Below are 21,469 nucleotides of genomic sequence, written 5' to 3'. Positions count from 1 at the left end.
AAAAAAATAATATTGCAGAAATGTTTAACTAGAAATTATTGAGTCATTGTGAAAAAAAAGAGAAAGCTTTAAGCACTTAGAAGTTTAGCAACTCACACCAACAATGAGCCTATCAGACTGATCAATACTGAATTAGAGCTGGAAGGACACCAAGGATGCACGCACGCACGCACGCACGCACGCACGCACGCACGCACACACACACACACACACACACACACGCTAAAAAAGAACCCCCATGTTGGTAAATGGACGACTCACTCTCTTGCCAGGTGGTCCAGGTGGGCCGGCTTCTCCCGATGGGCCTGGAGGTCCCTGAAAACAATCAATGACGTTACAAAAAAGCACAACTGTTTATATTAACCCATGAAAATCTGATAAAAGGAACAGTAATATCCATATTTGGGCATCAGACTCAGAACCCTTATAAATGGCCAATAATGTAAACATTTACCAATAATGTGATAAAATAAATAAAACAAAAACTTATTTGAGAGCTGCTTACTATGTATCTTATCCACCATACCCATTTTCGATATGAAAAATACCCCAAACCTGCAAAAAATATATTTTATTTTCTAAAATATGTATGTATTCTTACATTAGCTGCAGTTATAACATTTTGAAAATATATTTTAAATGCTACATCAGACATGTAATGACTTATTACATCATTGGCAAAATGTTATTGTGATAATGGATCAAACATGTGATTACAATTATTTATATATGGGCTTTATTGCGCAATTTTTACCTTATTGGTTGTTGCACACTGCAATCATCTTTGAGTTAAATGCAAAGAATCAACAGCATTTTTTATAGTTTGCAATGGTAATTGAACACAGCAATAAGAAATTATTTATTATTCTGGATGACTGTTTAGTGATGATAAGTGCAAATAATAAGATATATGCAGGATGTGTTTTTGCGGTGGCGACTCCCACGGGGGTATACAATCTATATTCCTCGACAACACTCCAACCACTGTAGTTGAATAAATATTGAAATGTCAAAACGTTAACTTACAAATTCAATCTGTTGCAATGTCAGGAAATATATTCAAACCATGGAAAGCTATAATAAAGGAGGGATGAGAGAGGTCATCCCTCTTCAGTGATCAAAGCGACTTAACCAGCAGAGTGGATGAAACCCAGCCAATACTTGCATTGTTTTAAGCATGCAAGGTGTGTAATGTATCAAGGATAAAAGTCACGTTATCGACCGTAAAATACAATGCAATATGTACTGTATCTCAGGCGAAGTAGCAAACTGGTAAATGTCAGACTTTAAGATCAAATTCATTTAAAAATACTTAGTGGTATTTAGCTGTTGGGATTCATCGGCGATAAAAGAAAGTGGAAGTCAGACAAGTAGATCTTATCAGTGTAAAGTCAGAAGTATGATTATGTGTCTTTTTGAGTAATTTTGTACTTTTCACTCGTACTTTGTTTAAAGTACAACCCAGTTGAAATGAAAATATACCCTTTTGATATGAACATTTGCAGCCAGCAGCATTATTCTATAAAAGAAAATGCTAATCATATTTCCATTTATTTGTCACAATGTATTCTTATATTTTCTGTCTGAATTATGTGCTTTGAATGTAGATAAGATAAGAGTATTTTTCATGATAATTTCATTTACTGTATAAACAGGCCTGTAACTGTCATACCTGTTACCCCAATGGTTTTACTTTATAAGCTACTTTATAATTATAATTATTTTTTTGATAACACTGAAAATATATATTCAATGAGTGGGTATATATGTTGTTTCTGATCACAAATCTAACCACATTTATACTGTAGACTACTTTGCATGTACTTTGTAATACTTTGTATTCCGGTTTAGGAAAAAAAATGTCCATGGAGAGAATGAAAAATGTAAATAAGTGCCTTTCAATGGCGTTTCACACGGGCTGAGTTGATTACGGTTTGGCTTTTAAGTCTAATCATATTAAACGAATCTCTAAAGCAGCCAAGTCCGTTTGCCCGACACCCAAGAGTAAAATCAATTAAAACGCTGCCTTGTAAATTATTTACTCAAATGAAATTATAGCTTTTACCAGAGGCGAACTTGTGGTCGACTGTTACATTATGAAATAAACATAAACAACACTCGTGAAGATCGTCTGATTACATTACGAGCTCGTAACCTTCATGCGTAAAAGACTCACCGGTTGTCCGGATTCACCATCCTCTCCCTTCTCTCCTGCTTCTCCGTCAGTGCCCTGCCAAATCAACATGCTCAGTAAATACACTTTTAATCTACAAAATGTTCTATTCTCCCGTGGCTTATATTAAGGTTTCATACTCACAGCAACACCTGGCTCTCCGGGAGGGCCGGGGTCTCCTGGGAATCCAACAGGACCCTTTGGGAGAGAGAGCATTATGACCATCAGTGGAAAAAAAATTATAATGTACTCACACTAAAAAGTTCCCTGAGCAGAAGTATCGGGGACGGGACTCGTCATTTAGGTCGTGATTTAGCCCTGATGTACCTGCACGCAAACCTCACAGTAATTTGATGGACTTGATGATGATGCAATTTCCCAAGAAAAGGCCTCAATGCATCCCATTACCATGCCGGCATAAAATATAATCTTCACCAATAAAAAGGCTTTTTAGCACTTGAATATGTTCTCAGATAAAACCTTCCCGCCTCGGGGGCTGCGGCAGATATTTCCTTTTGAAGTAAGGACATTGGAGCGTGAACAATGAAGAAGTTGAAACCCTCCTTGAAGATTTGGAAAATGTTCATTGGACTCACGGGGTTGCCCTTTGGACCGTCATCTCCAGGGGGTCCTTTGGCACCAGCAGGACCTGCAGCTCCCGGTGGGCCGGCTTCTCCTTTCTCTCCTCGCTCACCTTTGGGCCCCTGCAGTGATAGAAAATGGGAGGGGGGGGGGGGGGGGGGGGGGGGGGGGGGGTGTGTATTCAATACATCAGGTACCACAAAGGGCAGTATTTATTTCTTTATTTTTTTTTTTCAAGGGTATACACTGAGCTGAATGGGGAGCTGGAACCAGACATACAATGAGGGGGCGGCTGAAAGAAATAGGACCTGAAGATAATCCTGATGAGGACAGTGACCCCACTACCAAGCATAGATTGTAAACACTGCCAGAAAAAAAAAAAGTGTGTTTTTAAACCTTCAGATATGATTTTACTGTCCCTTCACAGTTCACACAAGGAGAGAAACAAGTCAAAGTGTCTTGTCATTTTTAAAATGACTCAACATTAATGATAAACTACACCCCACTTGTGAAAAAGAATATGCAGGGCATGATTTTCTTTTTCTTCCAGAAAACTGAAAACCCCCAGTATCTGGTATTCTATCATACAACTTGAATGAGCGACTCGTTCTTTATCTTTGCAGCATAAAAGAAATCCTGCCATCTGATGAGAAAATGCACTCCAGATTTGAATCAAGGCCCCGTCCTCCATGTCCTCGATTTTTTTTGGGGGGGGATTTTTAGCTCGTCAGCTATTTCTGCTACAAAACACTGTTCAGCGGGGATCAATTACTTTTATCTGCCGTATCGCTTTAACATCATATCCGACATTCAGCTAAAGGCAACATTTTACAGCACCACTCAGGGTGCAATTTGTCGGTTCGGATGGAGGGACACCCTCCCTGTCTGCTCGATGCAGCCACCCCCACCCCCCTGCTTAATTACCTTTTACAGGGGGATCAAATGTGTCTCGCCTGCATGACGGTTAAAGCTACTTCGCCAGCACGCTGGACAAAACGCAGAAAAAAGACTGGCATAGTGTGAAAACTACTGTAACTATAATCTAACAGGCATTTTACACACTACAATTTGCTTCTTCTTTTTTTTTTTCCCAAAAAAATTTAACACATTACTATTAACAGCTGATATGTGTGGGGCGTCCAACATAAGGCCTGTGGGCCAAAACTTCAAGCCAAAACTTGAAATTGGCTTTATGTTGAGATTGCTGTAATTTGTATCATGAATTGCTTGGTTTTATGAAAATATAGAGATGTTCGTCATGTATACTCTGCGCCACCACAAACAAGTTTAAATTTGAAGGTTCTTATGGCAGGTTTCGCTCCCACTGTGACATGGAGGGTGTGTTCTTTTGTGCGAACACAAGAGATTTGTTGAAACGTACAATCGAGTCAGTTTTTTTTCTTCTTTTCTGCATACCTCAACAACTATGGAATGACCAGAAGCTTCCCTGTAATAACATTCCAATATTTTATCAATGTTATGATCCAGCTGATTTGCATTGTCTTTTCTACATTCACAGTTTGTTTCACTTTTTTTTTGGTTTCATGCCATTTCATGTTGCTTTCTTGTAAAGTGTCATAGGTTTTATCAATGTCTTATTCAAAGATCAACTTTGATAGTTTGACTTTGCAGTCCATATTAAAGTCTTACAGGTTTTTATGTAACATGGCTGTCTTGTGTTGCACAAAGAGCTCATAAGTTTGATTAACAAGTAATATCTTACAATTCTATACAGTTGTATTACAACACACTCCCTCCAGAGTGAATGACAACCATTTATTGTGCAATCCCACCTGATTAATATTTGTCATTTGAAATTGAAACCAACTATGATAAGGGGTGACACTGTATTCACACAAACTGGGACGTGTTTAGCAACTTTTTATGCAAATAAGAGATTAAATTGTAGGAGAGTAGAACTGGATGAGATGTATCAACAGGATTTCATAAGCTCTCGCTGAAATACAACCGATTCAGACACATTTCAAAACTAAATATCCTCCAGTATTCCTTTTATTTATTGCTGTATTTCATATTTATGTTTTATATTCATAACGGAGCGCAAAACCTATCTTGTTAGGTTGTGTGGAAATGCAAATTACAAATACATTTTTGGCTCAACTTTGACTGGTCTCCTCCTATTCCTCCTAACTCCATGTTTCATGTGGTCTGAAATCACTGTCAGATTACTTATCATAGTATTTGGTATCATTGTATGTATACATATTTATGTATGTGGACATATATTATGTTTAATATTCAATGTTGTCTCACATTAAATGATTGATATGTAGTTGAGCATGCCGACCTTACAAACGTCAATAATATCAGCGCTTAAATGGGAGACTACTGCAAGATAATATAAAAAGTTTCTAATCATGCTCATGTATCTGTCCCACTGGAAATAGGCCATCTTTTCAATCTCTTGTATCTCAATCATGATAAATGGTGCAGCAGAGATAATAGAGTCATCAGTGGTGGCTTTAAAAAAGAAAACAAACAAAAAAGCAGCTTGCAACATCTTTAAATCTTCTGAGATGAACTCTAATGTTTGTTAAAATAAAGTTTCACTGAGGAAACAGCTACACGTGAACATATTGTTGCTAAAAACATGTCTTATATCTTATGCTGCTGCCTCCTAAAAAAACCCCAAAAGAAAAGAAACCCCCCAAAAAATGGACCACCTCCGTTGAAGCCCTGCTCAGCAAAGTGCTTGCTGTTTTCATGCCAAGTTGCTTCACGGTGGCTGCGATCATTGTTCTTTAGGGCAGAATCACCAGGCATATCCTCCTGGTAATTACGCCTTAAGAGTCTGGAAAGAGACTCAATTTGGCAGGCCATGTGGACAACGGGGTGCAAAGGAAAAGAGCCATGCTGAGATCAACAACAAGCCTAAATGTGAGGAGCAATTACTTTCCCTGTGATGAATACACGTTGTCACTCTGAAAACAACCTTGTCCCTAGATTGGATTTCGTTATGTATTCACCTAAGGCGATCAGCTAATGCCGCTATTTACCCAGGGATGACCTACAAATACACGCTGCTGATGCCGTTACCTCTCTAAAACATAGAACTTTCACCAGCTGCGGCAGTAATACAGAAAAAAAAAAAAGAAAAAAAGTTTGAGGTTATATTTTTGGATTGTCCTCAGGTCCAGTGCTGGGAACACTCATGCTGAATAAAGATGGGTGATATGTTAAGATCACACCTACACATTAAAAAAAAAAAAAACGGAAACAGAGCTCACTTACCCCAGTGCCAGACTCTCCAGGCGGTCCCGGGTTCCCAGCTTCACCTTGCTCGCCCTGCGGTGAGAGAAATGTCAGTGTCTGTACACATAAACCTTCAATCTGACACATGGAGAGTCTCCTCAGTCAGACTAAAGACAAAAAAAAAAAAAAAAACCCACGGCAACAATGATAATGTGATACAATTGACGACTTCTATTTGATCATTTGTCTCAATGAAATCTGAAAGTGTGCTTGATTACCGGAATGTTAAAACGACTGAATCCCAAGTGTTCGGAGCCCTTCAATGTTTTATATTCCAGGGTAATTTTTAACAACCGTGGTAAAGCAGGAAGTATTTATAGTGCGGTCGTCTGCCAAATGACAGTAAAATGGACCAGTCTTGTTGGAAACGTTGTAAAACAGACACTAATAGTGTCAGAGCACTAACTCAGACAAAAAGGGCCCGGCGATATGAAACCAACTGACTTCAGCTGATAACAAAAGGCGGCAGCTTGGTAGTTTAGAGTGAGGCTGGATGGTGTGAGGGAGCAGTGTTTGTCTCCCATTACCCGACACTCTGGGGCACCGAGTTCCCACTCTTACCTTCTCACCCACAGACCCCATGGGGCCCACCCCACCAGGAGGACCTTGTGGACCCTGTGGCAGGACACAAAGAAAGCGATGAGTCATCGTTCATCACCCTGGGAGAGTCCAGGCTTCGCAGTGCAACATACAGAAAGGCTATGACGGCGTTAACATATCACACACATACGTGGCGTCCTTTAATTTTATTTTCTTTGTGAACAGGTAAGATATACATACATCAGCTCCGCTTGGACCCTGAGGACCTCTGGGGCCAGGTGGACCAGGAGGGCCCTGTGAAAATAAGTTAAAGTGTTAAAAATGTGCCCTACTGTTAAAAAAGAAGTAGGAAATAAGCAGGTGTGTCTCTCACCATCGGTCCGACGTCTCCATTCTCCCCCTTTTCACCTGGAGGTCCAGGAAGCCCCTTTAGACAGATGAGAAAAGCTCATTTAATTCTCTTTATTCAATTAAAAGAAAATAACACAATTATATTAGTGACTGTCTTGCATGGAAGTTGGTAAAGTGTTCGGTTGCAATTGAGGCAATCACAGAATCCACTGCTGTGCACCCTGGATCTATGTTTTGGTTTGTGTTTTTCTGTCTTATGGCGTGTGCCATGCTGGATGGCGTCGACTCCGGCATCCCTCCTCTGCCAAACACTTGCAGACAATCAGCAGTGATTGCCGCCTCCACCTGCTCCAGCAGAAGGACTCTTCCACTCTTCACCAATACATTGTTGACCTTACAATTGTAACTCATCCAGCTAATTTGTCATTAGATTGATTTTTTTGCCTCTTTTTTTATCCTCCCACCTTGCCTTCACCTCCTTCCAGCCACTTCGCGCAGGTGTTAATAGCTGTTTCTACTTTGAACCAAACCTCCACTCCCCCAAGGGAAGAAAACAACTAAAACCCAAGACATGGATTTATTTGATGAATCCTGGTTTCTGCATTTTGAATGTTGATAAATTGCTTAATAATCGCTTGCTGTCATTTGGTCCACACGCACCCTACATCTAAATGTGCATGCCCGCAAGTGCTTTCACTGTGTTAAAAATCGAGACGATGTGCGCCGCTTCCATCCATGCTGAGAAATATCATCTGCATAAAGGTCTCCTCTCCTTGGAGATCGTTAGCCGTGCTGCTAAATATGCAGCGCAGTGAATGTGCTTGACGAGGAACGGATATTGAAGCGGGTCATTCTGTGCAATTAATGGAATCACGATGGGAAGTGAATTACTCCCAATTAAAAGTCCATTGAATAAAATCCCGTGGAGATGGGATGGCACCTTGCAATGACGAGCATTACTCCGTGTAATTTCATCAAGAAAATGACCCCGGTCTCCGCATAATCTCCCAACACAGTGAGTTTAGGAAGTTGATTACTAATAAATAGATGATTATGAACCAATGGGCCTCTGCTGCAGTGGAGATCCCACGTTGTTAGATTGTTCACATCATTAGAGTTGGCTGTAGCCTCATTTTGTCAATGCGTACATGCATACATGTTTATTTTTGAGCTTCCTGCCTCAGTGCTGTAAGTCTGTGTTATATTTGGAGCTTATTGCATATATGCATGCTGGAGGTACAAAAAGGGATAGAATAAGTGACTACTAGTAAAACATCCGTGCTCCACACACAGTTTTGTGTCGAATGTCAGGAGATTTGCACGAAATACTTACTTCAGGATAATGAGACAGATGGACGGCGGGGAAAAAAACAAAGAAATCCTGCCCTCAGACATGGTTGTCACTGTCTCTGACGGAGGCAATAAAACGTAGCTCAAATGATGATTCTCTTTGCTGCTTACACACTTGACAAAACCACGCTGGTGTTTATGAATTCAGCGAAGATGGCTCAGACGACCCCGGAGGTGATGAAAGAGGAACGAGCGTTGCCAGCGAGCAGACGCGAAGAAGTGTAATCATCGCAGGTCAGAGCTCGGTCACCACGCCGCGCACCACAGAGCCAATTAAAACGGCGTGTCACAAACACTGGACACATGAGCGAGCGAAACTATTGTCTCGACCGGGGAAGGGACTGCAATGAAGAGCGAAACTAAAAACAGAACTGAAAGATGTTTTTTCTCCATGTCATCGCTACTGCAGAGACAGGCTCTAAAGATGCTCAAGACGGGAAGAAATTGATATTTCAAAGTATCCCAGTGCAATAAGTTACCTACTTTTTGAGGATTTTTTTGGAGCATTTAATATCCCACTGTTTTTTGAATATAAATAGCAAGTTTTATGTTCCTTTTTAAAAAAAAATTTAAATCATTGTTACCGTACTAAAAGTGAAAGGAAATCTCGTTAACATTTCAGATATTTAGAGAAATTTTCACTGTATGTGAAATTAATCAAAGATAGTTTGCAGTTTCATTGTTTGAATGAACTGATAGAAAGATCTTCTATGGTTAATTATTTTTTTATTAGATCCACTTGGACATAAATAGAAAGATGAATAAATTAATAAAAAATAAATTATATGTAAACAATTTAAATTGCATCTTTTGGGGCAAAAACATACTTCCGAAAAGGGAAGATGAGCAAAAACTATAGTACAAAAACATAATTTAAACAACTAACTGCAATCCATTAATAGGTCACGACATCAACCGTGTTTCATTTTAGAACTTTAAAAGTTACAGTGAGTGGTCACCATTGTGTTATACTCTGCTCGGGGATATGGTGCAATAATTCAAGAATATAGTTTCTCAATAGAAAACTGCCAAAACATTTTATTATGTACAGTGCATGGTGTATTAAAAACTCCAGGAAAAGAAAGGCTCTGAGCTAGCATTGACCTTCACTTCCTCAAGCAGCTTTGCATTAAAAGCTGAGACAAATCTTCAGTGAAAAAGAAAATCAGTATGGACTCCAGATCAATTTCAAAACCACTCTGTGAACACAGTTTGTCAGCACTTCCTAAAATCTTACTTAAAGACATTTATAAACAAGACAAAGGAAAGCATTTGTATTTATTTTGGCATATTTAAAATGAACAGACTGATCTGAGGAGCAAAAATGTAATTAATTTTGGGGAAGTCCTTATTATTCTTGATGCAATGCAGGAATCGTTGCCTCTGTCAGTGGCTCCTCTCCTCTGACGGCACCATTGTTGCTGATCAGTGTTTACAGGCTTTGCAGAAACTTTTGCTGCTGCCGTCTGGATTACTTTGTCTCAGAAAAGCAGATTTTATTGCAGCGAGGCTACAACAGACCATTTGCTGCACTTTGTGGAACAAAACCTGAACCGCCGAGCATCTGAAATCCTTTATCGAGCAAAAATGACAAAAGTGATTCACATTTAAACGTCCCACCTGTCTCCTAAGACTATATTACATTTCTTACACAGTCTTTGTACTACTTTCAGATAAATGTAGGGTTTAAAAGATGAATGAATCTGTACACTCTACACACTATTAGACCTTTTTCAGGACTCTTTAGGTGTCTGTGCTCTTCTTGAGGTTTCAATTTACTGATGACTTTTTATATGCTTCAAAATGGCTCATTACTTTCTGAACCTCTATTCAGGCGAGTCGGTGAAATTACAGGGTATTTGAGTTGCATCATTGAAGGTTGATCACCAAGAGATGTAGTTTCTGTTTCAAAAATAAAACTTTATATGAGATTCTTTGTTTTTCTTTGAAGTCCGCTCAACTACTTAACTGTTACTTTTTGTAGTAATTCATCTTTCTGACTCAAAAGATCGATGCAAGTTGAATCATTGTTATTGCTAATGATTAGCATCCAATATAGGGTCACAATATTTGTGTGTAAATGTAAATTAAAGCACGTAACCTCTTCTCAAAACCACCAACAACAAAGTTTAACAAGTCTTTAAAACAAGACAATAAAGTTATATTATATTTTTGTACTTGAATATAAAGCAGACTTTCTTTTTTTTTTTTTTACTTTTACTGAAGTAGTTAAATTGTACTTTTACTCAGTCTTTCAGCAACACTGCCAAAAGCAAGATTTACCACATATTAAGGGCCCAAATACCCCAGCAGCAAAGTCGCACACTCTTTATGGCTCGTTCATCAAATGCAATGCTTGGCATGTTGACGGCACACAACAAAGCATGATCCACAATATAAAATGAAGCACACGTTTTCATTGGAATGCAAGTTTACTACACTGAACTGTCAGGGTTACTTCTCAATTTCTCTAGCTATATATAGTTTAAAAATAAAAAGAAGAAGAATTTTCTCAATCTCATTTTCATGAAACCAGGACTATGGCTCATCTTGGACCGGGTATTTTTACAACACCAATGCACGAAAGAAATGCCACCACCAAACAGGTAAAACGGGCAAGGAGCAGTGGCAGTACTGAGAACACAAACTTGAGAAAAAAAAACACAGAACCTGACATTTCATTAAGCCAGCTCCAAAATTAGACGGTAGCTTGAAGGCATAGGTCCGTCAAGGACGATGAGAACCTCGTCAGTATCTTCAACAAATGTACAAAACGGTCAGGATGTCTGTATGGACGCATGTCTCTTATCAGAGATATCAAATATTGCCGAGGAAATCAAATCTCATTCATTTCAAACGAGCCGTTGCACAGATACGACTATCAAAAACAGTGGGAATTGGTGATCCTTGAGACAGGATGTCATCAGCACAGAACAGCTTGAGAGTGAAATATGGGACATTTCTACTTGATTCCTTTCTGAGCACAGTGAAAGTGGTGTCTGTTGTGAGACGGCTTTGAGGAGGTCGGCTCGGCCAGAAGAAGCTAACTTTAATATGGTCCATGACACAAACTACAGGTTTTATGTTTTCCACACCTGCTCACTGAAACATCATCCACCCTATGAAACGCATAACCATTTATCAAAAAGCGGCGAGAGGTAGGATACTGACCTGCAGACCGATAGGACCAGGGGGTCCAGGAAAACCTCGGGAACCTTCATCTCCCTTTTGTCCAAACATACCCTGCTGACCTCGGGGACCCGGCTCTCCATCAGCTCCCTGAAGAACAACACACACACTTTTTCAATGAAATCCTCGTTCGGAGGTTTTTTTTTTGTTTTTTTTTTGCATGAGGATGGTGAAGCATGACAATTCTTTCATCGCAGGCACTGAAACCTTCATAAATATAAATGATGCTTGCTCAGATGACACAAAGTAGGTTTTAAAGGTTCTGGTTGAAGGCAGAAAAGCCTTTTCAATTTTCTGATAGAAGATCTTGAGCTCGGTACTTCATGTATTTATCAGGAGAGGTCGTCTGACTCGGAGGGAACACGATGCATCTTGATAACTTTGAGAAAACACTCCACACTTCCTAGCCTGCGTGGGGGGCGACCAATTTCCCTGTCAGCTACAACAGTGGCACTCACAGCAGGACCCGGAGCACCGATGGGACCCTGGAGGCCGGCAGGACCGGGAGGTCCCTGAAAACAAACACGTGGAAGAAAAAAAGAGAAATAAATTAGAAGATTGTGGACAAAGTATCAAAGCATGCAGGTGTTATGTATGCATGCGGTGTACAGGTGGGACTCTTTTTGAGAATACTGTGGAAAACATCTGATGTGTGCAGGTTTAATAACCCACCTGCTCTCCTTTGTCAGCTTTGCTTCCTTTCTGACCGGGCTCTCCGACTTCTCCCTGAAAAATAGACACGCTCAGCGTCTCACATCGGCTTTACTCGCTCCATTACTGTCAACAACTAAAAAAAAATCCATTGAAAATCCGGATCTTTATACAAACAGCCATCATCTGCAGCTCTAATCCCGACAGCATTTTATGTGCAGATGTACATGTTTTCCTCGGGTTCACCTCAGACCTTTGCAGAACGTCTCATAGCCACTATAAGGCTCGTAATAATTGCAGGAGATTAAATGAGCGACGGCGTTTCATGTTTACGTCTCGTCTAATTGCATTTCCCCGGCTCGTCAGGGTTACGAAGACTAGTAGAACGCAGGGTTCTACAACTTTGAGGCAGATGTCTTGAGCGTGAACACGGGGATGAAGATGAATTGGCGCTCTTGCTCGCTCACCAAAGTGTCACAAATTAGAAACGGAGAGTACTTGCAGCCGGCACAGCAGACTGGGGGGGGGGGGGAACCTGAGTGTTCTTGACTGACCTTGTCACCGTCCTCTCCGGGTGGTCCCTGGGGTCCAGCAGGTCCGGGCAGACCAACGGGACCTTGGACACCGTCACGACCAGCTGGACCTTGAGGCCCTTTCTCACCCTGGAAGACATTAGTTTTAATTATATTTTGAAGCCTGGAGGTCGGAGGAAAGGACACAGATAAGGAAGTAATACGTACGGGGGCTCCTTTCTCTCCGGCGGGGCCCGGAGGACCCTGTGGGCCGGGTCTGCCCGACAGGCCAATCGGACCAGCTGGACCTGCAGGACCTCTTTCACCCGGAGAACCCTGCATGCATAAGACGTGTTAAAGAAAAAAAAAAAACATGAAGCCCACACAAACAAGTCACTGTCTTTCTTCTGGATGATTATACAGTTCTGCTGGTCCATAAATCCAGCCTCTGTGTACACTCAACATTAATAAATAAATATATAAACATTAAGACATCGACAAAGCAACACTCAGCTGAGTTCTGCACTAATGGATCAATAGAGACGCAGACGCACAAAGCTACACTCTCAAAGCCTTTTTAGGGGGGGGGGAAGTGAGAAAACGGAGCGGCGCAGTGTAACAGGTGGCTTTTAAGTTCTAATAAGGCGCCGCTGCGTCTTGAAAGCAGTCAGCATTATCTGCTGTCAGGGAGCTGACGTGTTTCCCGAGCGCAGAGCGGCTCGCTCTCCCTCGGCTGAAAAGACATGTCCCAGTGATCCAGGCTGCTGCCGTGCGTTGGGTAGAAGGAACAGGAATTCGGCGTTCACCTGAATCCTTAACATTATGGTGAAAGACCCGGACACATAATGTGGACCTTTCTCATAAGATTTTTAAAACAACAATCAGGGAGAATTAATTATGATATCATCCTACGATCAATCATGTTTAAGTACTCTATAAACAACTACATTTTACACAAAAAAAAGGCCCATGAAAACAAAATAGATGGACTCCACTCTCAATACCTGAGTGCTTTCTGCTGTGCAGCATAAAGCAACCGTAAACACCTTCTCAATTCTGAAACACTTACAAATAAAATCCATTCTTCCTGAACCAAAACATGGAAAGTAATTACTGTTCAGAAACAATCATTTATAAACACTAATGGAGTAAAAAGCTGGTCAAAAAAGCAAACATGATTTTTTTTTTAAATGGGACTGTATTTTAATGAAAGTTCTTTTTTTTTTTTTTTACTTTAATTATTTTGAAATCATTGCAAACACTTTTCGGCCTGACTAGTTCACAAAATGTGTAAAAAACACTTATAATAGTGTGTCCATCCAAGCTCTCAAATCTGTTATCATTTAGGTGTGCTGTTGTATGAAGTATAATAATTGCAAAGTTATTATTAATATTGCATTGCAAATGTGGTCCATTAAATGTATTTACTTTATAATCTATTTAGGGAATACAAAATTCAGAAACTTTTAGCTGCTGAGTACATTTGTATTCATATCAATGCATAAAATGCAGCATACAGCTACTTTTACTGTGGTCATTTGACTAGTGATCATTACTATCAATGGTCTGTTGGGGATTTATTGCAGATTTCACTTTTTCACCACATACAAACATATGAATACAATTGAAAATATGATGTTTACCATTCACTGTAGATTTTTAAAAATATATTGCAACTCCAGTGCAATGTATTTCTTTATAAAGAGTGTTAGAAGAAAGTTTTTTACAACCTTGCATTTTGTGTCTGTGGTTAACAAAATGCATATTTGGAGGACGTGTAAAATTAATAATAATAAAAAATAATAATATCAGGATAAAGAAAAATCCTAAAACCTCTTGGGGATAGTGTTATGACTTTATTCTGAATGTGCCGCATAGTTTATAAATAAACGTTAGACATGGACATTGTGTGAACATAACACATGAACACATGTAGTGTTAGATCAGTTCCCCAGGTAGCATCATATCATGTGTAGAAGAAGACGAGACGGTGTGACCCACCATGTGGATGCTGTTCTCCCTGTTTGTGTGTGTGTGTGTGTGTGTGTGTGTGTGTGTGTGTGTGTGTGTGTGTGTGTGTGTGTGTGTGTGTGTGTGTGTGTGTGTGTGTGTGTGTGTGTGTGTGTGTGTGTGTGTGTGTGTGAGTGTGTCAGTGTGCCGGGAGGCAAATAAACACTGAGTTCTGATACCTGTACTGTATTGAAGGATCAGATTGAAAACTGCTGTGTGCAGCGGGACACGATGCAATTCTTCAACACTTTCATTGGAAAAGTGATAAATAATTCATAAATGACATGACCACGATGGCTTATCAGCTCAGCCGTGTGACACATATATTTGAGCACTTATTGAAAAACAAATCTGTCGACTAAATTAGGTTTATTCTGTGTTATTGCCATTTTGAAGCTACGGGTAAGATGCCCTTGAGCAAAGCAGTTAGTAATACTGAGCTTCCAGAGAATATTTCAGCTATACCATTGAGTTACCAAACAACGATGGGGGCACAAAATACCTCGCTGAAAAAAAAAAAAAAAATCAGGGGGACAGGGGAATGGCTTTCCTCTGCACCTTATTATCCATTTTAATTTCTTTAAAAAGATCCAGATAGCTAGATAGATATAATACTATTTGTTTTACTAAAACCCTTTTTTTTTTTTTTTTGCAGAATTCATAATAAAACAAATTCAAGGCTCTAAAATTTCGTCCTTAAACATTTGAAGAACAAAGTGGTGGTTTTGATTGCCTATTTGGACAGTAATACTAATTTACAAACCGACCATTCATCCCAATATTACTCTTTTCTTTAATTGTTAAGCTGTGTGAGAGAATTTCTGATTGAAGCTGGGTCGGGTTGCGCCTCACTGAGACAGCGCTGGGTGGTTTATGAGGAACACCTGCATGATTGTCCGGGAGCACAGCCACATCTTTAACAAGGACAACCACCTTCAGTGCAGGTTTGATAGTGCTGGTGTGACCACAGCAAAAAGGGTTTATTAGATTTTTCAATGATTTTTTGTATTTTTCTTTAATTCCAAGTTGCCCTGTTCATTCTGAAGACATCATTGAGGGCAGAGAGTTGGTGAAGCGATGAGACTCTGAGTCTTTCGTTTGTTTGCTGAGCAGTTGAGGAAAACTAATTATTGGTGTAATTGTTGGATTGGTGGTTGTTGAACATGCCTGTGTGCTTGAAAGAGATTGCCTTGGTATTGGAATGTATTGAATGCTATCGATTCAATTAATTATATTTTCATACTGCTTGATTACTTTGGGTGTGTTGTTTGGTTGGGAAATGGTAAACATTGCATTGACTTAGCCACATTAGTCTCTGCGTATTTGCATGATGCACTTTGTGCGACATTCACGATTTCAAATATGAAAGTATATCACTATCATAGAGCGCCAACATCGGAGAGTAAAAGAAGTAAATAGCTGTGTGTACTTACAACAGGACCAGGTGGACCTTGGGGTCCCTCTCCTCCCTTCAGACCTGCCGGGCCCTGAGGTGAAGAAATAAAGCAACGTGAAGACTTCATTGACACGGTTGTTAAAGCATTTGGCACTTTACATCACCCGGCATATACAATCCACTGCCCTGCATTTCAACAGCAGCGCCATTACGTCCCGAACCGGCCAAGAGTGTCTGCCTTCGTTTACCTTGGTGTCACTTCACCCAGACACCAGAAAAAAATGTGCTTCGAGTGCATTTAAGCGCCGAGCGCTGCTTCAACAACCAGCATTGCTATTGGCATTTTGATCCCGGTAACCCCCAGCATGAATCGGAGGTCAAAAAACAAAGCGCGTGAGAAAGTGTTTAACATCCATAACCAACATCTCAATTACAATAAATAAGATGTGCATGAAATGGAGAGGAGATGGACGCTTGTGCACACATGTGGATGTTTACTCCCGTGTGCACTCTTTCATTTTGCACAAATGTGTATAGGTGCTCTTCTGTGTGTATGTGTGCGCACAATTCCCTCGTGGGCTACAAAAGAGCACATGGCAGCATGGGTAATGAGTTTCTGCTGGCTCTTGCTGTGCGCTAAAGTAAATTACAATGGCAGAAAAACAATCAGCGCAGCCGCCGTCCTGCAGAGTTTGACTGACCTTGAGGAGGGAGGAAGACAAACACTTCCTTTTCCTCCAGTCCAGCCGTTTCTAACACACACCGGTCTAATTGCTGACATTTCCTGCTTAATAATTTATTAAATAAATAATGCATGGATTGGGGAAAAAAAAAAAAAGTTTGTTGTAACCTCCCGAAAATGTCCGTGCTGAAATATGAAAAACAATTCGAGTCCTTGAGTTAAACCAGGTAAATGATTTTGAAAATGAATCCCTTACAGACAGTGCTCAAATTCTGTAATGGAGGCCCATGATTCATTGCGATGGTTTAAAACAGTGGTGTGAGTAGCGGTGGGGCGATGCAGAGGCACGCCTGTTCATTTGTTAAGACGTCGCTTTGGATTTCCTTTGTACCGGATTGATTGCTCAGAGTGAATTCCAAGGCCGGTGTGTCTCTAATGAAGTGAATGGCTCTGGATAGATGCTGGTTCATTTGTTGGGGGGTGGGGGGGCAGTGTTCTGTCACTTTCTACTAGCAAACACGCGTAAAGAGAAACTATGATGAATCGCTGCAGGTGGAATGGAGCTCTTTACCGTGGCACCAGGTAGACCTCTCTCTCCGGGGAAGCCACGCAGGCCGGGCGGACCGTCCTTACCGGAGGATCCCTGAGGCCCAGGATCTCCCTAGAAACACACACAATCACTCTTATATTAGTTTGTGGAGGTTCAGTTGGTTAAATACAAAATGACATGCAAACATACAAAAATCAAGGTCCGTTAGAACAGATTCAAACCAGAGATAACAACACACCTTTGATCAGAGACATTATTAATAAACTTGTTTAAACTAAAATTGTTTAAAAAAAGATCCACCAAAAAAACCCAGCTGGAATTACTGAAATGTGGAAAACAGCTTTAACCATGTGAAAACGCGAAAAGGAAAAACTGCCAACAAAACCCAAAACAAAACAAAAAAGGCAACAAAACCAAAAAATACTTAAAAATTTTGTAAAATATCTACCATTCTCATGAAACTTAACATAACATCCAGTTTTAGTATATCTAGCAAATCTATACGTGATGGGCATGTTTTGTGGCTCTGGAAAAATTGTATTTGGTTGAAAAGCAAAAATGTCTTTTGTTGTCATAAAGTTTCTAGATAGGGAGAAATCACATGCACCCAAATCCACATCTACAGATAATTTAGAGCAACCAATTGATCTCGGACATGTTTTTAGACATTGGTAGAAAACTTAAGAGAAAACCCACGGATGCACAGGGAGATCATTCAAACTCCCCACAGAAAGCCAAAAGTAGTCAAAAAGGCATAATCAGTGAAGGTTTTTAAGTGATTTCTCAAACAGGTCAAACATCTTTTACTCGGCGCCATTTACTAAGTGATTGTAGTCGTCTGTAGTCCAGATTAAATCCTGGCAGACTGTCTTTTGTCAAGGTCGTAAGGCGAGCGATTGTGGCTGCCAGAGGAGTCGTGATTACAGCCCGGACTGTCAGATGTGATTTCAGCTCGTGTTTGGATGGACACTGCAGACTCATCGGGCTTTGGACAGACAACTGCTATATCATGAACTTTACAAAAAGCACCACGTTTAAACTTTAAATTATTGTTCTGTGAATGTCACAGTTAACCCTTTCATCATTTGAATGAGCGGCTTTATTATTAGATATTATGGCTTTATAACAATAACCAATATTCAGGTTGCAGAACAAGTTTTTGGTACAATTTGTATAAAACATTTAAATTGAGCTATATCTGGACTGTAGTCATGTCTCACTCATCCACCACACTCATCATGTGCATTAAGCCTAAAGAAAACAAATCCTAAGAGATGCTGCTAAGAATGACTATAAATGGAACCTAAGTATTTCTTCTCTTTGCTTTTTTGTTTGTGTTTTAATTGCTTAGATATGAAAAACAGTAAAGGAGTTATAATTATGAACAAAGTAAAATTCCTGTGCGCCTTCACACTGGGTTACTCAGAAAAGGCCATTGGTCAATGAGTCACAACCTGAGAGTTTTAATTTAAACGTTTGTTCTGGTGATATTGGTTTGGAGAGTCAGAGCACATTGCAGCGAAATCTCGTATTTGAGGAACGCACCCGGAAAGATGTCTGCAATCAGGACTTAAGAAAAGGTCAGCCTACTTGAAGATGTTTAACAAGAATCTCCTCTGAGGCCCCTCTGGTGAAATACGCATATGCAAGCAAAACATTTTTTTTTTTTGTATTTGAACATGAACTATAAACTCCACAGCAGTGCCTGACAAGTTTCATAGTAAAATAGAATGGATTGTAAACCACACAATTAGGAGAAATAACATGTACTGATTTCTCTGCTCCTGTTTCGCAGCCGACAACGACTGTTACAGACCATTACTTGCATTCAGATTAAATCCTGTACATTTCATGTGGGTTTCATTTGCACTGCGACCACTTAATCAATCAAAAAATAAATAAATAAGCCTCAGCTCAACACACAGCCAGCGCAGGAAAATCCTATACAATATCAAACAGAGATATTTTGCAGAAAGGATGAGATAACACTAATTAACACAGCTTAAAGGCTAATAAGCTTAGAGATTGAAACACCAGGTGTGAGCGCACATAACATCAAACACTGTGTTACTGAAAAACACTGAAAGCAGAATAAAAAACAAAAATAACATGGATACACCCCACCCCCCCAGCTATAATCTGAGCCCTGAATTTACCTCAGAGAACTTTAAAACCTGTTTTGTATTCTACCCACGGTGCACGAATAATACAATAATTACAGGGTGACTTCATTACTTCCTCGCCTGATTTTTGTACACCACATCTCTTGAAACAAGGACGTTCGACTTCACAAAAAGTTACTTCTGTCTTCCCTCTTGTTTCTTTTGTATTGGCAGGCTGACTTTATCTGCAAACAGGGGAGGCACAGAAGAGCGGGCTTGAGAGGTATAAGAGGATTTGGGTTCGGCTGCCAAGACCTCCACAAAGTGTCCCTGGCATACTGATGCACAGGTCTGAGCGGAGGGGAAAAGGGGTTGGAGGTTGGGGGAGAAGGGGGGTTGGTTTGGAGTTAGCCTACAGACTTGATTAAACTGTCTGCTCGGGGAAGGCAGGGCGCAAACGAACCTGCACGTTTGAGTGAGGGGAAGAGGGTGCAGTGGGATGCTGAGCGGTTCTGGGAATCATGGGGTGTTGCTCCGGAGCAGCTCCATGCTTCTGCAAAATGGCTGCTGTCTGCTCCTAATGGGGGCTCGATTGCCAGCCGGGGGTGGGGGGGGTAGGTGGATGGGGGGTGGGGGGGTCTAGGAATGGATGTTAGCAGACACTCCCCAAATCTCAGCTACTGTATCTTCAGCCCCTCAGTCTGTTTCAGCCTCGTCTTGCACCGAGATTAATGCTGGAGAGCGTTATAGATTCAGCTCTGCTTTAATCACACATGTCGCAATCTATCAATGTATACCTTAAAAAAAAGAAAAATTCTGCTTGTGGACACAGTTGTCTCAATCTGCAAAATCAAATCATGTACAATAATAACTGTTTAATTTGCATCTCTCCATCTATGGCCTTGCATCGGTTCTCTCGTGTAACAAACATAGTTTTAGACCATGAGAAAGTCTGAGCCCATATTCTTGAACAGCTGTTATTTTTAACCACCGAGGAAATGTAAAATCTGGACCATGCCAGATGCTTACCTTGGCTCCCTCTTTGCCAGCGGCGCCTGGAAGACCTTGCTCTCCGGGAGGGCCAGGAGGTCCAGGGTGGCCTCGTTCACCAACAGGTCCGGTTTCCCCAGTCGGTCCCTATGAGGTCAACGCACGTTAGGATCTTATTTAGTTTGAAATGTGGTTCATTCATTCATTCTAATGCAATCATTGTTATGTATTTTATATTGCTATCGCCTAACCTATTCATATCCTTAACATTGTAACTACCATCATTTAATATTCAGCCAGTCCAACAGCCAAACAGAGGAGTTCCTTACTCCCTGAGTAAGGCAGTTCAAACCCACTGCTCCTCACAAACGTACAGCCAAGTTTACTTTTCTGACCCTTTGTGAGTACAAATAAAGGAATTCCCCGGGTTGAATGGTTTAATACAACATGATGGTTCTTCTTTTCTAAACTGTTTACACATCTAGTCTGTCCATCCCAGATGACAAATCATCATCAATGTTATATTGTCTGAGAAGTACAAGAAGGTTGCGCTCCGCTTCACACATAATCAAAATCCCTTAAGGCAAATTTGTACTATTAATGGACATAAACAACACTGACTTGCTCCAGTTTTATTTTAGTTGCCGACAGTAATTCTTTCACAAATAACATACTAATCATTGAGGGTTTTAGTCCACAGTACTTACGGCTGATGTATTGCTCGCTTCAGGTCTACATGCATTCATAATTTTAATATCGCCTGTCAGATGGATAGATTTGTTCTCCTGTGCTGTTGTTAAAAAATACATTTATTCTTTAAAGCACGTTTCTCTTACCTGGGGACCAACAACACCTCCTGGGCCTGGTGGACCTGTTTTTCCTTGGAAACCCTGAAAAAAAAAGATTACAAAGCCTTATTTGGATGGTTTATAGCAACAGTGGAAAGAAACGGCTTACCCATCAAAGCCCAAGTAGAGAAAGTAGGGTGATTTCACTTGTGCTGATAAGAAGGGATTTGGGATTTGTCATTTCAAATGAAGGAACAAAAAGGACTTTCAGTTTTCTCACACAATCAAGACATGGTGTTACATTGCCATGATGACTTAATGATCATAAAT

At 40.4% G+C, this 21,469-nt stretch overlaps 1 protein-coding gene across 7 annotated transcripts in view; it reads right to left on the bottom strand.

Moving 5' to 3' along the window:
• col11a1a (collagen, type XI, alpha 1a) overlaps positions 1–21,469 on the bottom strand; it is an 82,001-nt gene that overhangs the window by 13,734 nt on the left and 46,798 nt on the right. For all 7 annotated transcript variants that reach the window (XM_080515001.1, XM_080515003.1, XM_080515002.1 and 4 more), the window contains 17 exons: positions 21,188–21,241; positions 20,391–20,498; positions 17,281–17,370; positions 16,065–16,118; positions 12,850–12,957; positions 12,664–12,771; positions 12,131–12,184; positions 11,917–11,970; positions 11,441–11,548; positions 6,942–6,995; positions 6,809–6,862; positions 6,590–6,643; positions 6,008–6,061; positions 2,770–2,877; positions 2,318–2,371; positions 2,177–2,230; positions 262–315 (listed from right to left, as the gene is read on the bottom strand). In XM_080515001.1, the coding sequence (XP_080371127.1) occupies positions 262–315; positions 2,177–2,230; positions 2,318–2,371; positions 2,770–2,877; positions 6,008–6,061; positions 6,590–6,643; positions 6,809–6,862; positions 6,942–6,995; positions 11,441–11,548; positions 11,917–11,970; positions 12,131–12,184; positions 12,664–12,771; positions 12,850–12,957; positions 16,065–16,118; positions 17,281–17,370; positions 20,391–20,498; positions 21,188–21,241 (1,224 nt within the window). The remainder of the gene's footprint in view (positions 1–261; positions 316–2,176; positions 2,231–2,317; positions 2,372–2,769; positions 2,878–6,007; positions 6,062–6,589; positions 6,644–6,808; positions 6,863–6,941; positions 6,996–11,440; positions 11,549–11,916; positions 11,971–12,130; positions 12,185–12,663; positions 12,772–12,849; positions 12,958–16,064; positions 16,119–17,280; positions 17,371–20,390; positions 20,499–21,187; positions 21,242–21,469) is intronic.

This window comes from Blennius ocellaris (genome assembly GCF_963422515.1).
Source record: "Blennius ocellaris genome assembly, chromosome: 19".
Classification (NCBI taxonomy): Eukaryota; Metazoa; Chordata; class Actinopteri; order Blenniiformes; family Blenniidae; genus Blennius; species Blennius ocellaris.
This window is presented reverse-complemented; position numbering and strand designations above follow the sequence as displayed.